The sequence below is a fragment of the Populus alba genome, chromosome 3, assembly GCF_005239225.2.
Source record: "Populus alba chromosome 3, ASM523922v2, whole genome shotgun sequence".
Taxonomy (NCBI): Eukaryota; Viridiplantae; Streptophyta; class Magnoliopsida; order Malpighiales; family Salicaceae; genus Populus; species Populus alba.
In genome coordinates, this window is record NC_133286.1 from 13939502 (window position 1) to 13964081 (window position 24580).

General features: G+C 34.8%; 3 protein-coding genes across 13 annotated transcripts; all 3 read right to left on the reverse strand.

The window, feature by feature from the left end:
- Positions 1–146: 146 nt before the first annotated feature.
- LOC118028648 (alkylated DNA repair protein ALKBH8 homolog) lies at positions 147–6532 on the reverse strand. 7 transcript variants are annotated; one of them, XR_012169456.1, is made up of 8 exons: positions 5997–6532; positions 5770–5856; positions 4905–5030; positions 4390–4680; positions 3963–4028; positions 2179–2528; positions 1029–1423; positions 147–199 (listed from the first exon to the last, which is right to left on the reverse strand). XR_012169456.1 is itself a non-coding variant. In XM_035032333.2 (7 exons), exons 1-6 carry the CDS (start codon positions 6411–6413, stop codon positions 2197–2199), a joined length of 1020 nt encoding a protein of 339 aa, XP_034888224.1. In that variant the 5' UTR covers positions 6414–6532; the 3' UTR covers positions 752–1423; positions 2179–2196. The 7 variants fall into 7 exon arrangements, 3 of the variants coding, with proteins under 3 accessions (XP_034888224.1, XP_034888223.1, XP_073264402.1); XR_004684076.2 differs by lacking the exon at positions 147–199 and having other exon boundaries at positions 752–1423; positions 2179–2229; positions 2297–2528; XR_004684075.2 differs by lacking the exon at positions 147–199 and having other exon boundaries at positions 752–1423.
- Positions 6533–9574: 3042 nt separating this feature from the next.
- LOC118028647 (rop guanine nucleotide exchange factor 14) lies at positions 9575–16062 on the reverse strand. Of its 4 annotated transcripts, XM_035032331.2 has the most exons (10): positions 15696–16062; positions 14989–15147; positions 14679–14894; positions 12155–12547; positions 11489–11643; positions 11321–11395; positions 10964–11233; positions 10189–10536; positions 9927–10105; positions 9575–9883 (listed from the first exon to the last, which is right to left on the reverse strand). In XM_035032331.2, the coding sequence occupies exons 3-10, from the start codon at positions 14749–14751 to the stop codon at positions 9721–9723; spliced, it is 1656 nt and encodes a 551-aa protein (XP_034888222.1). In that variant the 5' UTR covers positions 14752–14894; positions 14989–15147; positions 15696–16062; the 3' UTR covers positions 9575–9720. The 4 variants fall into 4 exon arrangements, with proteins under 4 accessions (XP_034888222.1, XP_034888220.1, XP_034888219.1 ...); XM_035032329.2 differs by having other exon boundaries at positions 9627–10105; positions 14989–15098; positions 15696–16055; XM_035032328.2 differs by having other exon boundaries at positions 9627–10105; positions 14989–15154; positions 15696–16055.
- A 1601-nt stretch (positions 16063–17663) lies between these two features.
- On the reverse strand, positions 17664–24465 carry LOC118028645 (beta-amylase 8). 2 transcript variants are annotated; one of them, XM_035032325.2, is made up of 10 exons: positions 23849–24465; positions 23547–23756; positions 23380–23460; positions 23021–23224; positions 22297–22491; positions 21615–21779; positions 20499–20759; positions 18765–18977; positions 18392–18611; positions 17664–18026 (listed from the first exon to the last, which is right to left on the reverse strand). In XM_035032325.2, exons 1-10 carry the CDS (start codon positions 24293–24295, stop codon positions 17998–18000), a joined length of 2025 nt encoding a protein of 674 aa, XP_034888216.1. In that variant the 5' UTR covers positions 24296–24465; the 3' UTR covers positions 17664–17997. The 2 variants fall into 2 exon arrangements, with proteins under 2 accessions (XP_034888216.1, XP_034888215.1); XM_035032324.2 differs by having other exon boundaries at positions 23021–23227.
- Positions 24466–24580: the final 115 nt, after the last annotated feature.

Sequence of the window (24580 nt, forward strand, 5' to 3'; positions counted from 1 at the left end):
CTCCGGCTGCACTTTCAAAATAAATGCCATGTAAAGATCATAAAAATATATGGACAAAAGGAGATAAAGAGACAACTGAGCTCACCTGAAGAGTTGGCAATCAAGGGAAGGCAATACAATGGACTTTTCTGTGAATCATGCTGATGCAACTCGTGTGCCGTTTGGGGAGACTGATTTTGGCAGGGAAAGCATATCGAGCCTGCATCACCGTAAAGGTACAAGGAGAAAAAGCATATTGAGTCTCCTCCGAACACCTCCAATAACTTTGGTTAATGACTACATCACCGTAATGATGCTGAACAACCTGAAGACCAACAAATTCAGTTGGGGCCTATGAAATTATACTTTTTCAAGTTTGATGGGGATGACTTGATGTGCTGTGTATACAAGGCAACTCGGCTATCTCGAATTTGCTCATAACATTTTATTTTATTTCGATTAGATTCAATTTCTTTGTAATTCAGTATTTTTCTATTCAATAAATTTTTTGAACTTCATGCTTTAAGAAAGGTAAAGGAGAGGCTGGTGTTGTAGCACAAGTTTCATTGCAATGGCGAATTGATGAAGCTGTTCAAGCTTATAGTCCAAGTTTTGCAAGTTATGTGTATTTATTGTCTGTATCATAACCTCCTTTTTATAGAGATATAGAGATTATGTGTAATCTAATGTATCAACTATGTAGAATGTGTAGAATAAAACATTTTGTTTAGTTATGGAGATTATGTGTAGAAAATAAATGTATGGAGACATGGAGACGTAAAATAATCATTGAGACAAATATTCAATCCTACAGAGATAAATAATTTGGAGGAAACCAAACATGGAGATAAATAATTTCAATACAATGATGGTGATGTAAAAACTTGGATGACATAAAATATGTAGGCAAGTACAAGGCAAACTAGAACTATAGCTAAAATAAAGCAACTAGCATAGCGAAATATCACCAATGCTAATGGAGGCATAAACTAGAAAATTTTCATCACATAAATGAGGATTTAAAACCTGATATTTCAATAGAAGTACACCTTTAAATAGTTGGAGTGCCACGCATGGGAGGGATTTTTTCTTTGCTTGTCCTACAGGCGATTAGTGTTAGCTTTAATTACTCGTACTACTTTAAATGGTTCATCCCATTTTTTGCGCCAACTTTCTGCTTCCTTCATTGTTTCCTATTGCCTCCAATTTGAAGGCAAGAAAAATAACTAAAACAACAACTCCAAGTTTCATATTAGATGCTTCCAGATTTCTTCGGGGACTTCTCTTCAGACTTGGTCTTGTTATAACACCCTCATAAATATAGTTATAACACACTCTATGTCAAAAAGCTCAGTCGATTACCTCAAATGGCACCCAACAGCTTCTCCTATCTTTCTGAATCACAGTATTGTGGAAATTCACATTGGCAAGGACCTCTTAGTACCTGCAGGGTCAAAGCTTATCAGTCCAAACATATTGAACTTGTTTGTAATGGACAAAAGGAATTCTTGTTCCATTTCCAATCTGTTTCTCAAGGAAACCAAGTTCATAAAACCAATTTTCTAGCAAGTTGAGCCTTTTCAGGTTACTATACATGTAAGAAGAGTTCTTTTCACAAAACTTAAGCAGAAGCCACAGTTTGTCCAAAGTAATTTGATATGCCATCATTTAAAACCACAACAAATTGAATTACAATCCATTAGTATCAGAACAAATTGAACAATCACACCTCAATTTTGTCAATCCCGATGCAACATTTTGCAATATTCCTTCCAGGTATTTCCCATGGCATTTTTTATCTGGTTTTTAGGTCATGCACAGGCGCACCTATACAAGCACATTTATTTAAAGAACCAACTGTTTAGAAATACAAGCCTCCAAGAACAAGCAAACCAGTTTTACATTTAAAAGAGCAAAAGAAACAAGTAAATTTTTGTCAGAAAAATGCTGCCATGGTGACTCAGAAAGGTTTCCTTGAATTCAAGATGCCCTTGACTCAAAACCCATGATCTACACTCTTATTAATGTTCTTGTCTTTGGAGTGCTCACTTGTACAATACTCATTTTTTAGCACATATTACAACTGAGCCCAAGTATCCTATTTATAACACTACACAGTTTCATTCTCTAGGTCAGTTACAAGGCATAAAGCTATATATCAATGAGCTGCATACTTAAATGAAAAGAAGTTTTTATTACCGTTGGAGAAGACTTCCCTTATGGCTGGGAGCAACTTCTTTTGAAGTACAGCTACATAATGAGAAAGTTGGTCAATAAATATTTTTTTAAATTAACTCTTATATATAATGGACCAGACCTTGGTTTCATAATTAATTATTGCTAGCTAGCTTTAATGCTGCTTCTTCAACCAAAGGTTTGTTCTTGATCCTCAACACACCCCTTCAAAAACGATTTTCTCATTGTAATTCTGAGCCATGATCCAAACTCCGCAAGCTTGTTACTTACTATTGTGTCCTTCAGTGAATTTAGCAGCCACTTTGTTCTTTGTGGCAAATTATTGTAGATCTAACTCTCCTTGTAATACCTACCTGCTCAAACAGGGTTAATGCACTTCCATATCCTTTGCTTTTGCATGAAATGTAAGATTTTCAGCCAAACAAATAGTTGACTTATTGTTATGTGCAATGTAGAGGGATTATATAACCAACAGATTGATGAAGATCCTTTAAAAGATGCATTAAACATGTACTTTCCGATGGCACCACTGCCGCTACTCATTTTTTGTGCTAGTAGTCGATAAGAAAAATGTTGGTTGTCTCTTCCTACACCAAGAAGCCACTAATTAAGGTTATATCTCCTTGGTTGAACTTTGAATATCATATAGGCCAATAAAGGAATAACATCTCACCTTTTATGTACAGTACATCATATCATTCCAATAAAGTTGTCTTGAGAACATTGAAGCAATGTCTGGAACTTGAACAAAATTGAGGTTTGAACAAGATGGTAAGGTTTAAGGTTCAAAAAGGTTTCTATAATGAGAAACAAAGGTTTGCTGGTAAAGTGGCCCCCAAGTCCTGGTCCTTGTAGGAAAATGATTCACTAGTCTTCTGTAAGAACAACTTTTAGGTCAACCAAGTAACGACAACTTAACCTCTGAGAAAATATTTTAAAAAGTCACATCCTAATCAATGACACCTACCTAATTAAATGAACATAATTTCTTTAAAATAAACTTAATTTCAAAAGCTTCTGAGTCAATCTCCTGACTAAAAAGCTACTGCATCAATATTTAACCATAATGCCAAGAACTGCAATTTCTACCTTGAAGCTAGTGGCAAAATTAACCACACAGCAAGCTTTCACTAATAATATCAAATATTTATTTAACTGCAAGGGCAGATTTTCTTTTTAACCAGCTAACTCTTGCAAGTTGATACTGACCTAAGAATATGACCATTAGCAACCAACCTTAAATACTAGTTCTGAATACATAGCCAAGCTTGGTCTCTTCTGCTATGTGCTAAAAAATATGAGTGCTGGATCCTCCATATGAGAAAAAGACAAGTTAGGTAGAGAGATTTTTTTTTTCTTTTTGGGGTGCCTTTTGTTAGTTATCTTTGTACTGTGCTCCTAATATGATATATGAGCATTTGTTTTTAGAAGCTCCACCCTTGTCTTCATTAACAACAACAATGATGCCTCAATCATCTAGGTCAACACGTGGCTTACAAAACTATATAGCAAATGGATAAAAGTAGTGACTGTGTTTTGTTTCCATCATTTAGACCTTCAGATAATAGAAGCAACCATTTAGAGAAACAAAAATTTAAACAATGTATCCATGATAGTGATAGCTAAAATGGATATAGTTGGCTTTGGAATATCTAAATATGAACTGAATGACTGTTTCCAGCAAAGGTATGTAAAGTTATTCATTGCATGCATATCAAAAGAACATATTTGTTGAAAATCAATGCAGTCAAAAAAGTAGAACAAGGAGAAACAATAAAGTCACACACCTTACGAAATGTAAATGATACCCTTCTTGCACCCCTTCTGATCACACTTTGATTCACCATGTCAATCTGCAATGCGATTATTATATAACCTTGTATTTAGGGATGAGGAAATTCAATGCTAGAGCACACAAAGAAAGGGGGCAAGGAGAGAGAAAACTCTATCACATCAAATAAAGACACAATATCATATCATTCCAAAGAAAGTTGCAGAGGAAGGATGCTGCTATCCATAACAAAATTTTACTGTCATTTGAAAAAAAAAATGAAACTATATGTAAATCAGAACATTCCCATTGATAACAACTGTTATCATTGGTGGATGGTAGCATTAATCCCAAATTCATTGGAAAAAGAAATGCTTGAACTTCATAAAGAGCAATTTGCAACACGGGACTAATTTCCATCCATGATCAACAACATGATTTACCTTATGGTGTGGAATGTAATGTTGCCAAGCATAACGTGCTTCCCCAGATAACAGAAGAATGGACCGAGGAGGAAGATAAAGAGACCTCCTTGCTAGATTTGAGCAGTTGTCAACATTTTCCACCTTTGTATAAGCACTAGAGGCAGCATCAGGAACCCATGAACCATCCAAGTATCTCCTGAACTCCATGATGCAAGGCCCTGCTAATGAAAGGCTAAAAATCAATCCCTCGAATGCAGAATGGGTGTCTATGTGTGGAGACAAGCCCACCCCAGGTGGGTACTCGTTTACCTGTAAATTATCACTGATTATCAAAAAATAATAAATAATTAAGCAAAGCATAAATTAAATGCAAGTGCCCTAGCCATTGAGCCATACATAATACTCCACATTCAGTTTAATATGCAGAGTTGCCACCCCTATTACATAAGATAAGATAACATAGCAGGACTCATGCATAAGATTACACAGGATCACAACTAAAATAAATGGTTAGTAGCAAAAGTACTACATACTGTGAGTTGGTCCAAGAGTATGCTTGTAGAACTGTTAAGGCCAGGAAACAATGAAATCCTTTCAAGTATCGAAGAAACAAATGATGGAAGTTCGCCCAAATGCAGTTTTGTATCAACATTCCTTGTCTGTACCAGAACAGGAAAAGATTTGGTGAGTTTTTAGCACTCTCACATTTAATTCATAACCAGGCAGCCACCTTTAGTAACAACAAATTATAGAAAAAAGAATCATGTCTAAGAGATGGATAAGGCATAGCATCCTAGAATTTCCTAAGGTCCTTACAATTCAGATTTACTACTATTGGTATCTTGCTAATATCAAATTCACAGGAAAAGTATTAGCTGGGAGCTATTTAAGAATCACCCATACAAATTAACAAGCACCGACAAATCTTAACATCTTGAGTCTGTTACAGTTGTTTGAACCATAGAAGAACACCTAGGAACTTTATTGAGGCGGATGTGCTTTCCCATGCATGCATATTTCTTTGATCTTTCTTTGCGAAAAATCAATAAAATGGTTGTTGGGTCAATCAGAATATGCCAATCCTTGATGGTAAAAACTGAGAAACCTAAAGATTGCAAAATTCTGCTCTGACAATACAATATGGTTACTGAGAGGCTCCCGAGGCAGTAGTACTAAGTTAACAGATAATATTCAGAAAACTTCCCACCTTTAGAAATCAAAGCAACTAACAAGCTAAATATATCAACAAAGTTCCCAGACCTCAAGTCCATCTAGTTGATATCTTCACAACATGTATGACAGCTATACTCAAAGCATTGTAAATTAGCCATTTCTGATGTCAAAAAATCATTAAGAGTATAACAGTGGGTTTGATCAAGTTCAGCAATGTATACTTACTCCGTAACAAAATTCATATCCATAATGCTGCACCCTCCTTTTAGATAGACTTATCCAAGGCCTTTCATCAACTGCTACCAGTAACTCCTGAAAAAACACAAATTATACACCAAGCTCTAATAAAACAATACATGCAAACACACCCCACAAATAAAAAAAATAGGAGTTTTGCTTCAGAAAGGCATCCACGCCCACCCGAAAAGCTAAAAAGCAGAAACATGGCTAACCTTTTCTTCCTGAGGACTGAGAAAATCATGAACCAAATAAAGCCCAGGAATATTAACCTCCGAATCCAGCAGAGAAACAGGAATTTGTTCATTAACCTGCTGGCTCTCAGCCTCACAATTTGGTTGAATAACTGAATACCGAATATGCAAAGACCTGCCACCAAGATCAGCACAGGATTTCCCATTCAGTGCAGTTAGAGCTTGTTGGGCAGAATTAGCTTCGGAATAAGAAACTATAACACGTGTTCCGCTTTCATCTGCTGCGTAAATTCCTTTCACCTCTCCAAAGGTGTTAAACACGGAAGCAATTGTGTCATAAGAAATCCCAACCGCTGGTCCACAGTTGGCTACGTAGAGATAAGGACTTGGTGAATCGGTTGCCGGTGTTTTGGGCCGTGTGAATCTTGGGACGCCCATGTTTGGAGAGACGGCGGATGTTATGGTGGCTGGTGAATGAGGAGACGGCAGTTTAGGCCAGCTGATGCTGATGTGTAAAAAAAATGTTAGAAGAGAAGGCAAACTCACACTATTTACTGTAATAGTAAAGTGAGCAAAAAACATTATATGTCTTTTAACTAGGATTATTTTTGTTTTTTTACGCGTGACATTGTTCATTATATATTTATTTTACGATGTTTTATCTATTATTTTAATGAACATTAAAATTACCATAATACCTCTAAGTCAACAAAATTAAAGTTGTAGGGCATGGGTGTTTTGAACTTTTCATTCTAATATATAAGAAAATTACAAATATGACTTTGGATCAGAGAGGTTTAAGTCATTGAAATAGGGTATTCACATCTTTTAACTTTGGTTTTTTGTAATTGCCAACGGTAAAAAATAATAATATAATTTATTATTTAATTTTTTTTTTTAAATTAAAAAAACAGATACCATGTGGAAGGCATCGTGTACTTTGTATGCATACATGTTTCCAGTTATGGAAAATATTATTATGTCATTTTATTTCGTCGAGTTTTCTCTTCCTTGTAAGTACTGTATGTCATTTTAGGTTGATTAATTTATCGTTCGTGATTTTATTTTTTTTTCTTCTATTCCGAAAAAAAACTCCAATCCTTGTTAGGATTTTCAAATTCAGTTTTTTTAGTTTTGATTTTTGAATTTTATCTTATTTATTTTTAAAAATAATTTTATTTTTTTTATTTAATCATTCAATTTTAATTTATATTTTTTTTATTCAATCATTTTTTTTTATTTTTTTTCTTAGTTCTTTTATCAAACTTTTTATAATTTTTTTTTTCTCAATAAGAATTATAATAATTTCAATTTGATTTCTTTTCTTTTAATATTTTATTTTTTTCCTTTATTTTTTTGCTAAAGTTTTTATAATTTTCAATTTTATCATTCAAATTAATTTTTTTTTTTTTTTTATAACAACAACAACAACAATAATGATAGTAGTAACAATAATAACAATAATAGTGGTAATAGCATTAATAATTATAATAATAATAATAACAACAACATCAACAACAATAACATCAATAATAAAAATAATGGCAATAACATTGATAATAATAATAGTAGTAAAATTAATATTATTCTTATTAATAATGATAATAACAACAATAATAATAATTTAAAGACTATATAAAATTTGAGTCGGCTCGCATCTTGTTATCCAACTTATATATTTATCATGTCACCTTGAATGTACTAAATCCTGATTTTTTGTTTTACCCAATCATACACCTTCAATGGTTTTTTTTTTTGTTTTTTTCATGGGATCATGTTTTTTAATTTTGTTTATTTATTATTGTTATCGATTTTTTTATTATTTAATTAAAATAAAATCAACTTGTTAAGCACACGTCAGGGTTCTAATTCAATCAATCAATCAATTAATTTTTTAAAACTCACTTGCAGAATCCAGGATTATTTTTTCCACAAAGAAAAAATACGAACCAGCGCGTGCCCATATGTAGTCAAGCACTATAAAAAAGACTAGAATAGCTATGTCCAGACCTGACAAGGAAGCTGAATAACCCGATGGGTTGGTTCTAGCCCATATATTTTCACTGGGCTGGGCTTTATCATTAAAATCTTGGTGTACGGGCTGGATTATTTTTTTTTTTGTAATTCTCAAATTTTCGGTACTTTTTGTAAACAGTGTTCTAGTTTTATTTTCTACAAAAATTACTGCTTGTTTAGATTTTTTTTGTGAGGCATTTTATGTTTGGAAATTGAAGAAAATTTTTATAAATTAATCAGATATAATTCCCTTGAATAATCGGTTTCACAAATAATGTCGGTTTTTTTCATGGTTTCAAAACAATAAGTTCAAGATCAATACTAATTAATATATGTCCTTCATGATATAATATCAAATTATCATGTAAATGATTCTAGTTTAAATTATAAAATTTAAGTGAATATTAATTTGAAAATATGTAATTTATTTATTTTTATTTAAAAGCTTTAAATTTTTTCGAGATAGGTTTAAAAAACCTAAACTAGGATATTAAAACTGTACAATTATTGATAGAAAGATTCTTGTGTATCACAGAATAGGATAAAAAAAGTATTCCTTTTTTAAGATAGTTTTATTTTTATCAAAATATTAATAGATAACTTATAACATAATCTTAAATACCTTAAAGTTCAAGTTGGACTGCTCACAATCTAATAATTAACAATTAAGAAAAAATAATAATAATATATTATTTTACTGTTGCTTTATTGTTGTTCATGACACAATTGTACACAATCTAATATTTTACTGTTGTTCATGACACAATTATTTCAGTCCTTTGAATTTGCAAACATTCCTACCTGGTTCCTTTTCTTAAAATGTTTTTTAGACATAAATTATGAATTCATAAGAAAGCATGGATGCTGGCATGACATCATCATACAAATGCAATGCAAGGTATCAGTTTTTTTCTGATGTCGGGTATGTTAATAAAAACCATTTATTTTATTAATTTCAAAAAATGTTTATTTTAATTGTTATATTTGATTTTAAAAAAATAATGATTGAGTTCTTTCAAATAATTAGTCTATCAGAATTTATTATATTTTATTATATATATCTTTTGTTGATGTCTTGTTAACAGTATAGCACGGCAATAAAACTAGTATCACTTTTTCTTCAAATCAAGTTGAATTTCTAATTTTGTTATTATTTTGATTATTTTTAAAGTATTTTTTAAAAAAAAAAATTTATTATTTTTTTAAAAAATATATTTTTAACACTAGCATTCTAAAATTATTAAAAAAATTAATTTAAAGAAAACACATTCCGCAAACACATAACCAAAGAAATAAAAGGGAAAGGGCTCCTAGCCATGAAAATATTCGAATATTTTAGGATGAACCATGCTGGAAATAAACCAGGTTCGGAACAAAATTGTGTATATTAATTAATTTCTCGAGGAAGTCCAGGTCTTGATCTTCAAAAGAAAAGAGAGAGAATAATAAGAAGAAAAAAAACGTAAGGGGGTCGACTTGCTCAAGTAAAACTATAACTAGATTGATCAATTTAGCTAGAACTGGATTATTCACCACAGTTTTCCCAGGCAATTCATGTTCTTCGACAAGAGTACACTCATGACTGCCAAACCAACACTGATTTATTCATATGATTAATTATGTTAATGCATGAGGGAGAATCAAACATCTCTCGTGCTATCTCAGTGAACATTATAGTAACACAATTTACAGAAACCTGCATATAAATACCAAAGCTTTCTTCCCTTTTTTAATTTTTTGGAGAATTTGCAGGGGACAGACTTGTACAAGCATCTCCACCAATGCACCACACTCGACTTCGACTTGGTGTTGCAATTACCGAGCTTGTCCTGGGTTCGCTACAAGAGAGTTCCTGATCAGAAATATGACTAGCACTGGATTTTCGATGCTTCCTTATTCATCTGATTCGATGAGTGAGTGTCGGAGATGTAGGACATGGCCGGAGTCTGAACATATCCCGGTGAATTTATTCCTGGAAAGCAACATGTAGCCGCCGGAGAACTGGGATTGGTCAATGAATCTTCTTGCATAATGTCTGCTATCCTAGACAGTATGCTGAATGCCAAGTTTCCGAGAACCCGTGAATACGCTTCCAAGATTGCATGTCCCACGTCCTGCAGAATTAGCAACCACAATCATACACATTATTTTTAGGAAACAGTGAGCTCTCTAATCAAAGGTCTAAACTGGAGCTCACCTTGCCAAATTGGATTTTTGTAGAATCAAGAAATGTTCGAGGAAGATTTGGATATCTGCTCTTTAGCTGCTGTAGAAGGGATTCTGTTCTGTCCAACAGTGACTCCATCTTTTCAAACTCTGACACTGGGTCCTTAACAAAGGACCATGATGTTCGAACAGGAGATTTACCACCGACTTGTGCAGTCATTCTATCTTTCCATGCAAAAACGGCAGCCTCCAGCTTGTTGATGGCTTCGAGAGCACTGTGTTCTGACTGTAAATTAAGAGAATCGAGCATTTCCTCAGCTGTGTTTGGCTCTGCAGTCAACAACTTGTACAGTTCCTCACCAAGGTTTGCCTTTCCAGACTGTAAGAAGGACAACTGAAGTTATAGCAAACAAGGATGGCATCATTCAAAAGCTTTTATTTCTCTCATTTGCCACTATATTGTCAACTTCATCCGTCACAGTGCTAAACCAGAACCATGCCCGAACAAACTATTTGTCAAAGGTTGACAGTTGACTAGCTCAAAACAGATGTCACAAATTGCAATATTTTTTTCACCTCTACTTCAGGTTTCTAAGCTCATGGCATGGTTTAAAAACCAAAAAATAAATGCCTTGATCGGTTATATAGCAGGCAATCCAAGATTTAGTGACAATATCAGGTTCTCTTCAGCTAAAATGACCTGAAATTAAACTTGGATAGGAATTAGGAGCTATTTTTAATTTCCACCAACTATAGGTTTCTACAAGCTTAAGTATCACTTTTGACGAAATAGAGACCGATCTCACCTTTGGTAGTGCATCCTTAATAATGGCTGGCACAGGCATTTCAAGCAAAATAGTTTCGTTGATGGATTTGGCAGCCTTGAATACTTGATAGACCACCTTGCTCTGATTGAGCAGTTTCGTTCTTCCCGGGTCAGAAAGCCCATTTGTCGGTACTTGCGGCAGGGGGAGCCACCATCTCTTGCTCTCCTTCGCGCTCTTGGTTCCGCCTTCTGCCCGGCTGCCTACTTCTGAGTACCAAAACTCAGTATTCACCATTGAATCCAGCGTGTCCTGTTTAAATTTGAAAATTCAATGCACTTGGCAAGAACAATCTCTCTGCAAATGAATCTCAATTTCAAGAATGAAGAGATGGCCTACAGTAAGCATCGAGTCCAACTTTTGAAGTGCTGGAAGGTTCACATGGATATCTGCACGGGCTTTTGGTGTCATTATCTGCTTCAATATCAAGAGATTAATTATATATCTCACCAAATAATACAAAACATAGTATTTTATTCCTCATATTTCAACAAAAACAAAGAGTACCTCTAGCGCTCGACCATTGGCACAGTTTTGCTTAGCAGGAACCAACTCAACCATGTAGTTTGTAGGGGACAACAACCAGTCCATTTCTCTTCGCCACTTAGTCTTTCTTTCTTCAGGCAACGGCTGCAATTTCCACAGCTCCCCGAAAACCGTGGCTACAACACATTTTAAGCATTTTAAGAGTTGATTGATGGTAAAAACAAATAATACACAAAACAGGATCCGAGATCATATCAACAAAAATCAAAATCTGATAAAGTTTAACCGAATATTATTCAAGCCACAATATAAGATTTAAATCAGACTCGGAAGTGAATGCTTGTACGCCATGCATCTAATTCTGCAGCAACAGCACCAACATTACACCATGCTTCTATTTCATCTCATAAACTTAATATTGTATCACTCTCTTTATTTTTACATAAAACATCACTCTTGCTTCTTCTTTTTTTCCAACCTCTCCATATGTATCTCCCCAATGAATGAAGATCAGTATGAATTAGCCCCTCACAGTTTTAACACAGAGTAAGATGGCATGCTCAAACATTAAATGGCCTATACAAAAAAAGAAAAAAAGATTGTGAAATAAAATCATAAAGTGAAAGGGTTACAGAAAGCAAGCAAACCAAAATAGGCAACGCTTGAACAAATGGAGATATATTTTACCTGCAAGATTTGTTATGGCATTGGATAATGCCAACGCAGGGCTGAGGCCATTACGCCCTCCTGTGATATCTTCACCCAATAACAGCTTTGCGAATTTCTCTTTCATTGTCTCCACATCTGAGTATTGAAGGGAGTAACATGGTTTCTCTTTAGCATAAAAGTGACGAGGGCCTCCAGCGACCTCCCAGTCATCCAAACCATGCTCATCCTTCTTCGTTCTCAACCATTTAGATGAAAATGACCCTAAAGCATCTTTGCTGGAAGAACAGCTTGAACAACCATCATCGTCGAAAGATTCGCTTACACAACCCTCTCCTCTGCTTGTCCCGCTTTCATCTTCGTAAGACTGGTTGTTTATAATGCAACTCTCAAGGCCATTATACGTCATTATCCCTGAAATGCAATTTACTATAAATGTAGTTATCCACTAAAATGCATGGATCAATAAGAAGAACATAGAACTGAAGCGAAGTGCACTAAATATCGGCACTTTTAGATCATGGGTTGTACAAGCTTCTTGGATTTGGACATGTTAATATGCATCCGACAGCTGATGATTCAAACAAGATGATAAACTCTTGTTGAGATACGAGTTCCTTGTACACAGGATGAAATTAATGTCAAATTTAAGAGAATAATATAAATTATATTTAAAAATTAAAATTTTTAGATTGAATTAATTTTTTAATATGATATTTATATTTTAATAATTAAATAATTACGATTTCAAATCTTATCATTTCTATTTATTTGATAAAAATTAAATATAAAATATTATAAGTTTGTGTAATTTTCAAACCTAAAAGACTATAACTTAAAAAAATTATATTTAAAAATAATATAAATTATATCTTAAAATTTTATTTAAAAATTTAAATTATTAAATTAAAATAATTATATGACTACCATATAAAAATTTCTTTTTCCTTGTAAAAAAACAAAAAAACACGAATACATGTCTCGTCATGGGATTTTCTATACGTTCAAATATGTAATCAGCATATAAAATGCCCGAGATTTTTAGCTTAATTAAATTCCACTGACAAGATTGATCTTAAGATCCAAAATCTAAATCATTTCTTCAACACATAGTAGTATCCAAATAAGGCTTTAACCAAAGTCAAGTCTCTTATCAGAAGTCACATGAAATTCTGATACTGCTACTAGCTAGTTCTTCCAAGCTATTCCATTTTTTATCCTGTCATAACTCAAAGGGCTTAACTATTCACTACAGTGTATGACAGTAAACTGGACTAGCTACCAAACAAGTGGCTATACTAAAAATCAAGCGGCGTGCTAAAAAACATACATCAGATCTCTCTCTCTCTCTCTCAATCACTAAAGATATAGTAGCTATAAACCTTGAGATCTAGGCATATGAGTGGGGCAGGTTAGGTGCCAAATTTGTCTCTATTGTTGACAATATAGGTTTCAGCACATGCAGATGCAATTGCTTTTATTATTGGCTACAGTCCCTAATTTTAAATCTTTCCATGGCTACAAGTCAAAGGTTCAGCTTCCACCAGCCACATATATCAGAGCTTAATTTGTCGGTATGTAAGAAGAGATGCATCAGCTACGTGGCTCGATGATGTTGACCATTTCATTCATGAACCACAAGCGAATTATACTGTTAATGCCTATGCATTATAAAGACTGCTTTTTTGTCCATCAATAACAATTGTAATCATAACTATGTTAGCATATGGATGATTCGTTAGGAAAAGAAGAAGACGAGAAGCATGTGCCTACTGCGCATGCCGTTCTGAGAAAGAAAAGAAGGAACAAATGTATTGAACTTTTGGTTGGTCTCGTAGGGTGACAATTTTTAACTTAGACAGGATGGATGAGTTTCTAAGAAAGATAACTACGCTTAAATTGGAATTATGAATATGATTTCTCAAAATTAGTGCTTTTCAAATTTTACAGACAACGAAGATGCGTAATCACAAAGCAGAAGCTTCCTATGTTATCATTATATGGGCCACAATAAAAGGAAATTTCACAAAAAAATCATTTGAGCGAGACCCAATGGACCACTAGATTCAAACAACTTTTCTTTCCAGGAACAAATCAAGAATAGGAGGACAGGCTCTTGATAGCGATCTGTCACTATAGACAAAAAATGGTGGAATGCTGGATGGTTTGGGTTCACAGGAGCACTGTGCAACATAAGACATGTAAATATACATGCATTCAAGCATATAGATACCCAGAAACCAATAAAAAGGAGAGAAAGAAGTTTCCCATGTGGATGCATGTCCAAGTAGAAATTAAACCTTTTTTTTTCCCTTCAAAAATAACAGTGACAGGACCAATAGACAATGACATTGGTGTCCCCCATTAAGCTACTTCATTGTCTCGTTCAGTGGGGATGGCAGATCCAATCACATAAGACTCTTTGTATCAATCAAAGAAATAATAATAATGATAAAAATAATAATTTGAGCAAAATATTTATTTTTAAGTACTATTAGTGTTACCAACAAAAAAAATACTACTGTAAGAACACAAAAAATCTTACTCTCTTGTTCATCGAAGTCGAGGCTAATCTGTGTGTCCCTAGCGCAGCAAGCGAGCCATCTTCTCGTCATCATTTCTCGCTGTAAGCCTTCTTGTTCCCCTTTATCCCTTTGGATAGGAAACAACTTTTCTATTGTCAGGGTCAGGGATGGACCTTTTAAAAGAGCTCAAGATGATCAAGGACACAATCCAAAAAGCTTCAAACAAGGCCCTCTTCCTGAAACAATAAACATCAAATACGTTTCTGTAACATATTCAGATACATTGATACTCAAGAGAAGTGATAAATGTTGCTCGGATTGGTGACACACCATGGCAGATGGAAATTGCTCTTTCGACACTGTAATCTCTAAAACAGTTTTGAATTGAGAGAGAGGGGGAGAGAGAGAGCCAAGATGCCCTTTTCCTTGTTCTTTGTTTCCTTTCACAATAAAAACCCGAAGCTTCTTGGCCTCAGTTTTATGTTTAGACTGTTAGCTAGAAAGTAGAATGGAAGGTAAGGGAAAAAACAAAGGAAAAAAGAAGAAGGAAAGAGAGAGAAATTAAAAGATGCAACCTTTAAATGAATTTTGGTTACAATAGAGGTTGAAGAGTAAAGTAGTGATGATTATGTATGCTTTTTTGGATTGGATGATTATGTATGCTCTTTTGGATTGGCAGTCAAAAAGTTGAAGAAGAAAAAAATGCCATGAACGTATGACTCAAGCTAGAGTCACTGCACTGTTACCAGAGATCTTAAAACAGTAAGTGAGCAGGAAGTCTATGGGTATCGAAAAGGAAAGACCCAAATCCAAATCAAAGTTGAGCTAAGAAGGCGTCCTTCACAATCCCAAAATATGAACCAAACAATGCCTTGGATGAAGCAAGAAGAGAAGAAGAAATCACATGATCCAGAAAGAGAAAGATGAGAGGATAAAAACCCTTCTTAAAAATCATTGTAACATTGACAAAAACTAATGTGGCTTTAAAAAGGACAATTAAAACGAAGGAAAAGTAAATAGTTGGTAGAGAAACGTACCTTTGTCGAGGTGAATAATTCAAGAGCAACTTTCATGTGGAAGAGTAGCAGCAGTTCTTCAAAGCTTCTTCTGCATTTGGAGAAGAGACACAGAACATGGCGCGTGTATGGGGGAGGCTTCTTGCTTGAAATTATGAGTAGAATAACAGTAATGAGAGTAACTACACTTAGAATATGAACCCACCAAGGATATCTCACATTTATTAATTATATGTGAAGAAGGCACATGCTACTAGTATTTATATGACTATTGACTTCAACACCAGAGCTGGACTCTCTTGTAGAGAGAGGAGAGGAAATCGTCAATGGAGACCGCATCATTTTATAACAAGGGAGGGAGACAGATAGAAAGAGGGTTGTTTTTCTCTCTCTTTTATCTGGAGAATCCTTTCTTTTCACCAGTGACCAGACGCGTCCTTACAATTTAAAATAAAATTTAAATTTTGATAAAAGATAAAAATACTCTTATATATAATATAACTATTAAAGACCAAAACACACGACATATGACATTTATTTTGTGTCTTGAAATCTTCTCTTCTCTTCTAGGAATGAGCAAAAGTCAAAGTATAACAAACCCTAACTCTAAATAATTGTTTTTAAATGTTGAAATCCACTAGTGCCTTTTTTTAATTTCCGAACAAAACCCCTATTTTAAATAATTTTTATTTATTTTTAAAAAATACTATTTCAAACTTTTTGCAAACATGGTGGGTTGGGCTTGGGGTACGTTCATGAACCCGAGACTAGGGACTATGCTAAGATGTATGCCCAACAATGATGAGTGCATGTCCTATATGCCTAATATGGGATTGGGCTTTTTATCTAAGCACATGCTCTTTAGGGTATGATACAGAGCCCAAGCATGTTTGGCTTGGACGCAAAAGTCTGAATCCATGAAGGTGTGAGAGTGCACGCTCTAGGCACAATTAGGCATGACACGCTGATAACTCAGCAGCTTGATTGATAATGTTGTAGTTATTTTTTAAATAATTTTTTATATTAAAATATATGTTAATATTTTTTTTTTATTTTTAAAAAATTATTTTTGACATCAGTATATTCAAAATGATTTAAAAATATTAAAAACATATTAATTTAAAACTAATAAAAAAAAATTTAAATTTTTTTAAAATTATTTTTAAAACAAAAACAAACATATTCTTTTGGTGTTCTTGTATTTGGAAGAAGAAAAAAATTACAGTCACCTTCCCGACATTGTCCTCTGACTTGAAAACCTCATATAAGCATTTGATGTTGTGTTTTTCTTGGACCAAGGGAGAGGCAAAAGGTCAAGTTGAAGTGGGGGATCAGATGAGACCCTTCCTTCTCTCATCTTCTTGCAATTACGTGACAAATGTATAACGAACAATATCCAAGCAACCCATGACCTATACGAGTTAAGTAACTAAAGTAGATTTGGTTTACAATATAATTATCAATAATGGAGGGTCACACAGTAGGATCCACTTCATGCTGCTTTTGTCGATTAAAATCCTAACAAATTTTTTAGAGACAAAATAGAAGGAAAGAAGAAAAGGAAGTTTCTTATTTCAATTTTAATTTCAGGCACTTTAAATAGCACCCACTGTTGTCAAAATCCCAAATTGAATTGTAAAATCATATAATTTACGAGTTAATATATATTTAACGTGTAGGATCAAACTAAAAACTTCAAAACTAGTAAAATCATATTTGACTTGTGCAAAATCGGTAAAATCAATATACTCGATTTGGGCAGAAACATCAACTTGCCGCAATAACAGCTCCAGTTTCACTTCTCGTGTACCGCATATTTTCAAACTACTGGAATTTCAAAAGCAGAACTCTATTGTTATATTCCAATTCAAATCAAGTTCATTTATCGAACAACTTTGGTTTTACTTGTCATTTTCTTCTAAATTTTACCCTGGGTTTATAGCCTTATTAATCACATGGGAATCAAAGTTAAGTAGGGAAAAACACTACTTCAAAAAAAAACCATGGGAATCGTAGCATAAAAAATACATTGCGTTGATGAATTTTGGAGATCTCATTACTTGCATTTCTGATTCCATGAACAAAATGCAAAATCTTAAATTAAGATTATCCTCATGCCCGCCTAAGAGACTCTGTCCTGCTTTCACAGGCAGACCAAGATAGCATAATTTACAAAGACTTCAAAGTAATCTTACAGAATTCTGCGCTTGGAACCGCAGTTATGCTTTTATGCCCTGCATACTACCATCATCTGACCTACAGCCAGCAGTTGAAACTAGCGGCTGTGCTCACACATTTACCAAAGAGAAAAATCCGCACCCCATCAGGATACTAGATCACCCGTTATCTCACCTGCAGATATTGAATTAGGATTTAACATTACAAAGGGCTGGAAAAAATAAATGACAAAATAAAAATCTCCATATGAACTTGGAGTAAATATTGACATGATGCGAGCAATGTTCTTCATATTAAAGGTTTGGCATTTCTCTTCTTAATTAATTACCAAGCAATGTGTTGTTTCTCAAAAAAATTAATTCAGTTACTGACAAATCAAGAGAGATTGAACATTATTAGATTTCAAGATTCTTCCATGCAGGAATCAAATTACATGGATGGAAGCAGAAGATAAAGAGAAGCAACTTTTTTTGCAATGGACTGTCTGACCACCCATTGACTAAGTTTTTGAGCAACAGTAATAGCTTTACTTTTCTTACCATGCATGCATTTGATAAAAAAATCCAACTCTGGAAAGCAAATTGTTCCTTGAGCTAAAGCTGATGGCTGTTGATACACGAAAAATGAAAAGTGATGGTGGTCGGGATCATTCCTTGGCTTCGCCATCTCAACCACTCTCCTATACCCTTCTCTGTCATAGCAGGCAAGCATATTTACACCAGCCACTGTTAATCCTCGGTCCCAAGCAGAATTCAGAACCTGTGGGAACAAATGACAGTTCATCAACTCCTTCAAACGCATAGAAGTAACTAAAGCAGTTCATGAACATGAGCCAAAAGTTGCTAAGAATATCCAAGACTCTAAATAGCCTGAGGAATAAACCAAGTTAAGGGATCCCACAAACAACATCACCTGCCAACTCAAGCCTTCTGGATCAACAAGTGCTTCATCATTCTCAAAACCTGAAACTTGCAATCCTGAGCAGACAAACTTCATTATCACCGAGTGTTTCTTCAAAACCTCAAAAACTGGAGAATATCCGTCCTGGTTTGTCGGGTTATAGTATCCTGCTGTTAGCTCTGCTGCATGGCTTGCTGTCCTGTACCACCAATAAACTGCAGGAACCTGCACATGCATCAACGTGATTAAAGTTCATAAGAAACCATATGTTAGTTTGGATAGAAGACAATATAGATTCCTTTTTTTCACATAAACCACCTCCAAATCCACTATCCACTTGATTAGAGTTCTAAAATGCATAAAAAAATCATCTCCAAAGTCTACCATTTGTGATCAACCAGCTGGAAATGAAAGTGTAGTTAAATCTCACACAGAACAGAAACTTACAACAACACTAATCCAGTTGGCCAGGGCTGCCCAACAAACATGTCAGTGAAATGTATCAATCCTATAAATGTTGTTAATGAAACAGACAAATTGGTATACCAGAACGAGGAAGCTAGGGAGCTGTGTTTATCAAGGCTAAAAGAAGTGTTTCTGGGATGGAAAATAAGGCAGGATGACCAGGTTGGTGGCGGGCAGAGACTTGTGTGAGGTCCTTTTGTCATAAGAAAACTGAGAGACCTAAATGATTTTGCAATTGCAGTTCCCGGGAGGACTCTGAGGTTTTGTATGACAAATGAGAGATAAAATGAAGCAACAAATTTATGGTGAGAAAGCTGTCTGGATTTATATGAAAATGCAAGATACAGATAAACATGAAATCAGTGTTAAACCTTAATGCAGAGCCCGTCAAAACCAAAGTGCAATGAAAGAAGGACAAATTCTCAACCAGCTTTGCTTTTTTGGCAAGGCAGATTGGACAGGAGTCTAGTTGTTGACAATTTACAGAGGAGATGAAAGATCAAGGTGAACAAGTTTTGGCACATTGTCTCAGCTTAATTTGATTTGTGGGCTCATGGTTCGTTATACAGTTTATTAAATTTTTTGGTGCTAAAATTGTTCAAGATAGCATATATCTCAACCCGCCCCAGTGTCCCCAGCCCAATGAGAAAGGATTTGAGCATCTCTTTGGATGCATCTAGAATTGATCTAGGGCATAATAGAAGTGGAATACCATCAGCGACACTGAAAGCAGGTGGAGCATGATGACGGTGGCAGTAGCAATTGTATCACCATGCAGGTGACGTGACAAAGCAAGCTGGGCAGATTGTGGAAATTATTTTATATTATTTTATTCATTTACCTATTTCTAAATAGTATCTAGAGTCTAAAAAATATTCAATTTCTATTAGTTAGAAATAGAATATATTTTTTTTCAATTGTAAATTTCTAATTAAGAACAATACTTATTAGAATCAGGTATTAGGTCTCGTGTCAATTGCAAAATATCTTTTTTTTTTGTTAAAACACTTGCAAAAGTTTAGATTGGAATAACTAAAAAAGGGGAGGGAAGAAAGTGAATCAGTATACTAATTCCTCATCCCCCAACCAGTCCTTCCCGTTGTGTTATTGTCTCGATAAAAATAAAACAAAATAAAAGCAAAGCATACCAACATTGACCGTGGATTTCTCTAGGATTTGGATCATAACTATCTTTTAAGTGGATTAGTAAAAGACTAGCATTCCTAACAATTGTACAAAATCATTCTAAAATCCAGTTCAAGAAGTTCTAAATGCACAAACCTTGATGATGATTTTTGTATCTTCAAATGCAAAGCTTGCGAGAGACAAAACATTATCGGCATGGTCTATCAGCGACTGGGAATACCAATGGAGGAAAAAGCGACCAAAGTAGCTATCATAATCACCTCGTTCACAGAAGAATCCAGTTTCATGTGGCCTTGAATTATACTGACCAGCATTATCAGGCCCCCTAGCCCAAAATGAATGTCCACGCAATTTAGCTGCTTTGCGAAGATTTTGTTGTGAATATTTATCATAGCACTGTACAGAAGCAATCAGCATTGGTCATGCATGATGAACATCAACTAAAATCAAACTATATTGAAACCATATGCAATAGAAGAACCAGTAATAAAAAGCAAGAATATAAGGAGCAAAATAGATAAACAATGCACAACATCAAGCTAGGGTTTCCAAGCAGGAACATCACATATTAACAGAATATGGCATCCATGATGCAGCACTAGCTAAAGTTGGATACATTCTTCTTTCAGAACTACATCCCAAAATTAAAAACTATACTGCTATACTTTAAATAAACAATATAAGTAGGTAACTCCAACATGAATACTTGAAGGCAACCAATGAAATGCTGATAGCTCACAGGCTGGTGGTTGCATAAGAGTAAGTACTCTTAAGGATCAGGTCTCTTACAGACAATGAGGCTGCTGATAAGCTGATACATTTTCTAAAGAAGAATTATCAAATAGCACATAACCGAATGCATGAGACAAAACCCAAAACCACTTTCACTTAATCAAAAATAAACTACAGAAGGTTTTAAATTTTTTTCTTCATTTTTCAGAACCGTAGGTTGTCATCAGCACAAGAAACCTGCATAACATATACAGCCTTCATGTTTATTTTCCATCAGTATTGGTGGATGAATCAAACTTAGAATCCGATCCCATTCAATATGACAAAGATTCAGTTCTAAATACACAATAAAGATAGACTTCAAGCAGTAGAAAAATCACAAGATAAAATTTCTCCAGCCAATTTTCCATAACAGTCAATGTACAAAAACCACTAAAAATCAAAAGCTTTGCAATGAACTTCAAACAAATACAGCACAGGAGAGAGACATGCATATCATGGGTTAACATAAAAAGATACCTGAAACTCACCGATACCAGGATACCTCCATCCTATCCTTTCTGAAAAGGATGGATACTTCAGTTCCCCAGATGGTCCAAGTCCAATTTCAATAGCAGTAATAAGGCCCTCTGTGAACAAGTCATTAAACTCTGTCCGGAAGCTTCTCATGAAGTCAAAATAAACCTGCATATAATTAAGAATCACAATATGAAATACAAATAAAAAAACTGTGCAGGCGCCATAAGGTACAGAAAGTATGTTCAATGACTTTAGTTTGGCGTACTCAGCATAGAGCTAAAAGGCTGATGAAAGCATGCCATAAAGTCTTTCTTCCAAACCTTTCTATTTCTTTACTCTTTTCACATAAGTTATGCCTATCCTATCACTCCCTCATAGAACTAGATACGATGAAATCTAGTTAGCTTCATCAAGTTAGCAGAAAAGTAAAAGAACAACCTCCTACTCTAACATGAAAATGCATTATTTTGCATCATACAACCTAAGGTAGTGTTGATAGCACAACATTAGGTTCTATTACTAAAAGCCTACATTTTATAATTACTATTTTGAGAGAGAGAAAGCAACAGTGGCAAGAGGAATAAGAGAAGTATAGAGACAATAATGTAATAGATGCTAGAGAAAACACCATGAAAAAAAGAAGAAGATGTTGGTGGCTACATGGAAATTTTTTTATATATACCTCTATACCAGTTCTTCCCTTTAGAACTCGCTCTTTGTCAATGCCCCAAGATAGACATTCAGTGTTCCTCCTTCCTTCACGATCTGTGAAAAATATGTCCTGGTTATCTTTCCCAATTTCTAAAACCCATTGGGGGAGGGAGATCAAAACATCGCCAGAGTCAGTTCCTCCATATTCATGAAATGCCATTACAACCTTCAAGATTTAAGACAGGTTTGAGATTTAAATACCATTCAACAACCAGCAGAAAGGTGTTTTCCATAAAAGAACAGGGCATTTAATGAGGAAAGCAGTGAAGAAAGTTTCTGATAAAATAAATACATATTCTCATAAGAAAAACAAAGGAGCATAAGAATTCAAGGAAAGAATTGATGCATGCACCAGAAAGGTCCTCAAAGCCATGCTTTGCCATAGTGGAAAAAACTATTTGTTTAAAAATGAAGGAGTTTAAGAAAATCATGATCATATAGAATAAGCAATTTATTGATGAATGTTATTTTGATGAAAGTTTCATGCTTTATGATGGTCTCCATTAGATTCCAGTTTCCAACCAAAATAACAGGTCCATTCCATTTTGAAAAAAACGTAAAAGATCACTTTGGCTGGGGAAAGGATAAAAATACATGTTAAAAGAACCAGAATGGAATGATTAAGTATCTGTTAATCTTTCTTTTTTCTATTGTAGTACACACACATACAAGTCAAATAAATCATTAGAACTCACCTGCAACTTCAACTTGAATTCTTGGATAATGTTAAACAATTCCCTATAGCCAGACCACACATACTTCTGAGGACTCCATGCTTCAACAACTCCCCACCAGCACTCCACAACCACACCATCCACATCTAAAGACTTCATGTGACTTAACTCCTGTCGAACTCCTTGTGGGTCAATCAACTGGCAGCAATTGTTGATAAACCCATTCTGCTACCATGATTCAACAAATTAGCATCCACAGAAAACATTAGAAGATCAACACAAAAGAGAGAGCCAATCCTTGCACAAAATGCAAAAAAAAGAAATGACACGAACAAATAAATGCCACTACATCAACAATTCAAATCAAACCAGACACTTACTGCAAGCATTACATAAACAGGGACATAAGAATTCTCCGTGAAATCGTTTTGGTGCATGCCAGAATGAACATCTTGTATAAGCTGCACCACAAACACACCCAACAATCAACCACACTATCAAACAAACATATTCCGATAACAACAAATTCAATAAATCAATCAATTACCTGATCAGCATCCAAGCATTCAATGACAGAATTAATGGGACTCGTACTTGTGTACTTCTCATTCCTCGAATTCTCTCTCTCACTAATCACCATGGAATCAAGCGACCCCGGTGACAAGCTCTCATCAATTCTAAGAACCGACGGCTGACACTCTTTCACAGCACAATTCTTTAGCAATGGACTCTCCACTGGCCTCGCTCCAAATGATCCCTTCTCAAACACATTAATTACAGATTATCAATCAAAACCCTAATTTTCAACATCACGAAACCCTAATACAAGTAAACGACTAGCATACTAACCGTATGTGAAGGAGGAGGCGATTGGCGATAAGTGGTGCCATCCGTTTCAACAGTCCAACCAGCCTCACGCGCTAAAGCAGCGAGAACATCATTCATATCAGCACGCGCAGGGAGAGGGAAATTACCGTATTGTCTAAGACCAGTGAGCATTCTACTTGTAATAGCACGACGGTGTCGTTCTCGAAGCTTGGTTCTCTCCTTTTCTTTCTCTCTCTCTCTCTTACCTTTACCCGAGGCATTGGGAGATGAAACAGCGGGGGTGTTATCAGCTGATGCAGCTGCGGCGGCAGTGGCGGCGAAGCCTCGAGGACGGCGGGTTTGAGGTTGAGGGTGAGGGCTAGGGCCTGGTTGGACGGGGTGGGGTAGGTGAGAATATGGGTCGGGTTGGGGAATTTGGGTTTGCTGAGGGTTGATTAGGAGATCCTGATTATTGTTGTTTGTGTTCATTTTTTTTTTTTTTTTTTTTTTTTTTTTTTTTACATTTGAAGTCAGTCTCTGTGTAGATTTTAGAGCTGAAGAAGGTTTGGTTTGGTATTGCTTTGTATTTTTTTTATTTTTTATTACAGTTTTGGTTCATGGCGTTTGTTTGTTTCTTTGTCAGGCAAGGCGAAGCATTCTCTGCAACTTCTCTGCTTTATATTTTTCTTTGTTTGTTTATTTGCAATTTGGAGTTGGGCTTTATTTTTATTTTATTTTTATTATGTTGGGCTTTATTTTTATTTTTTTTATGTT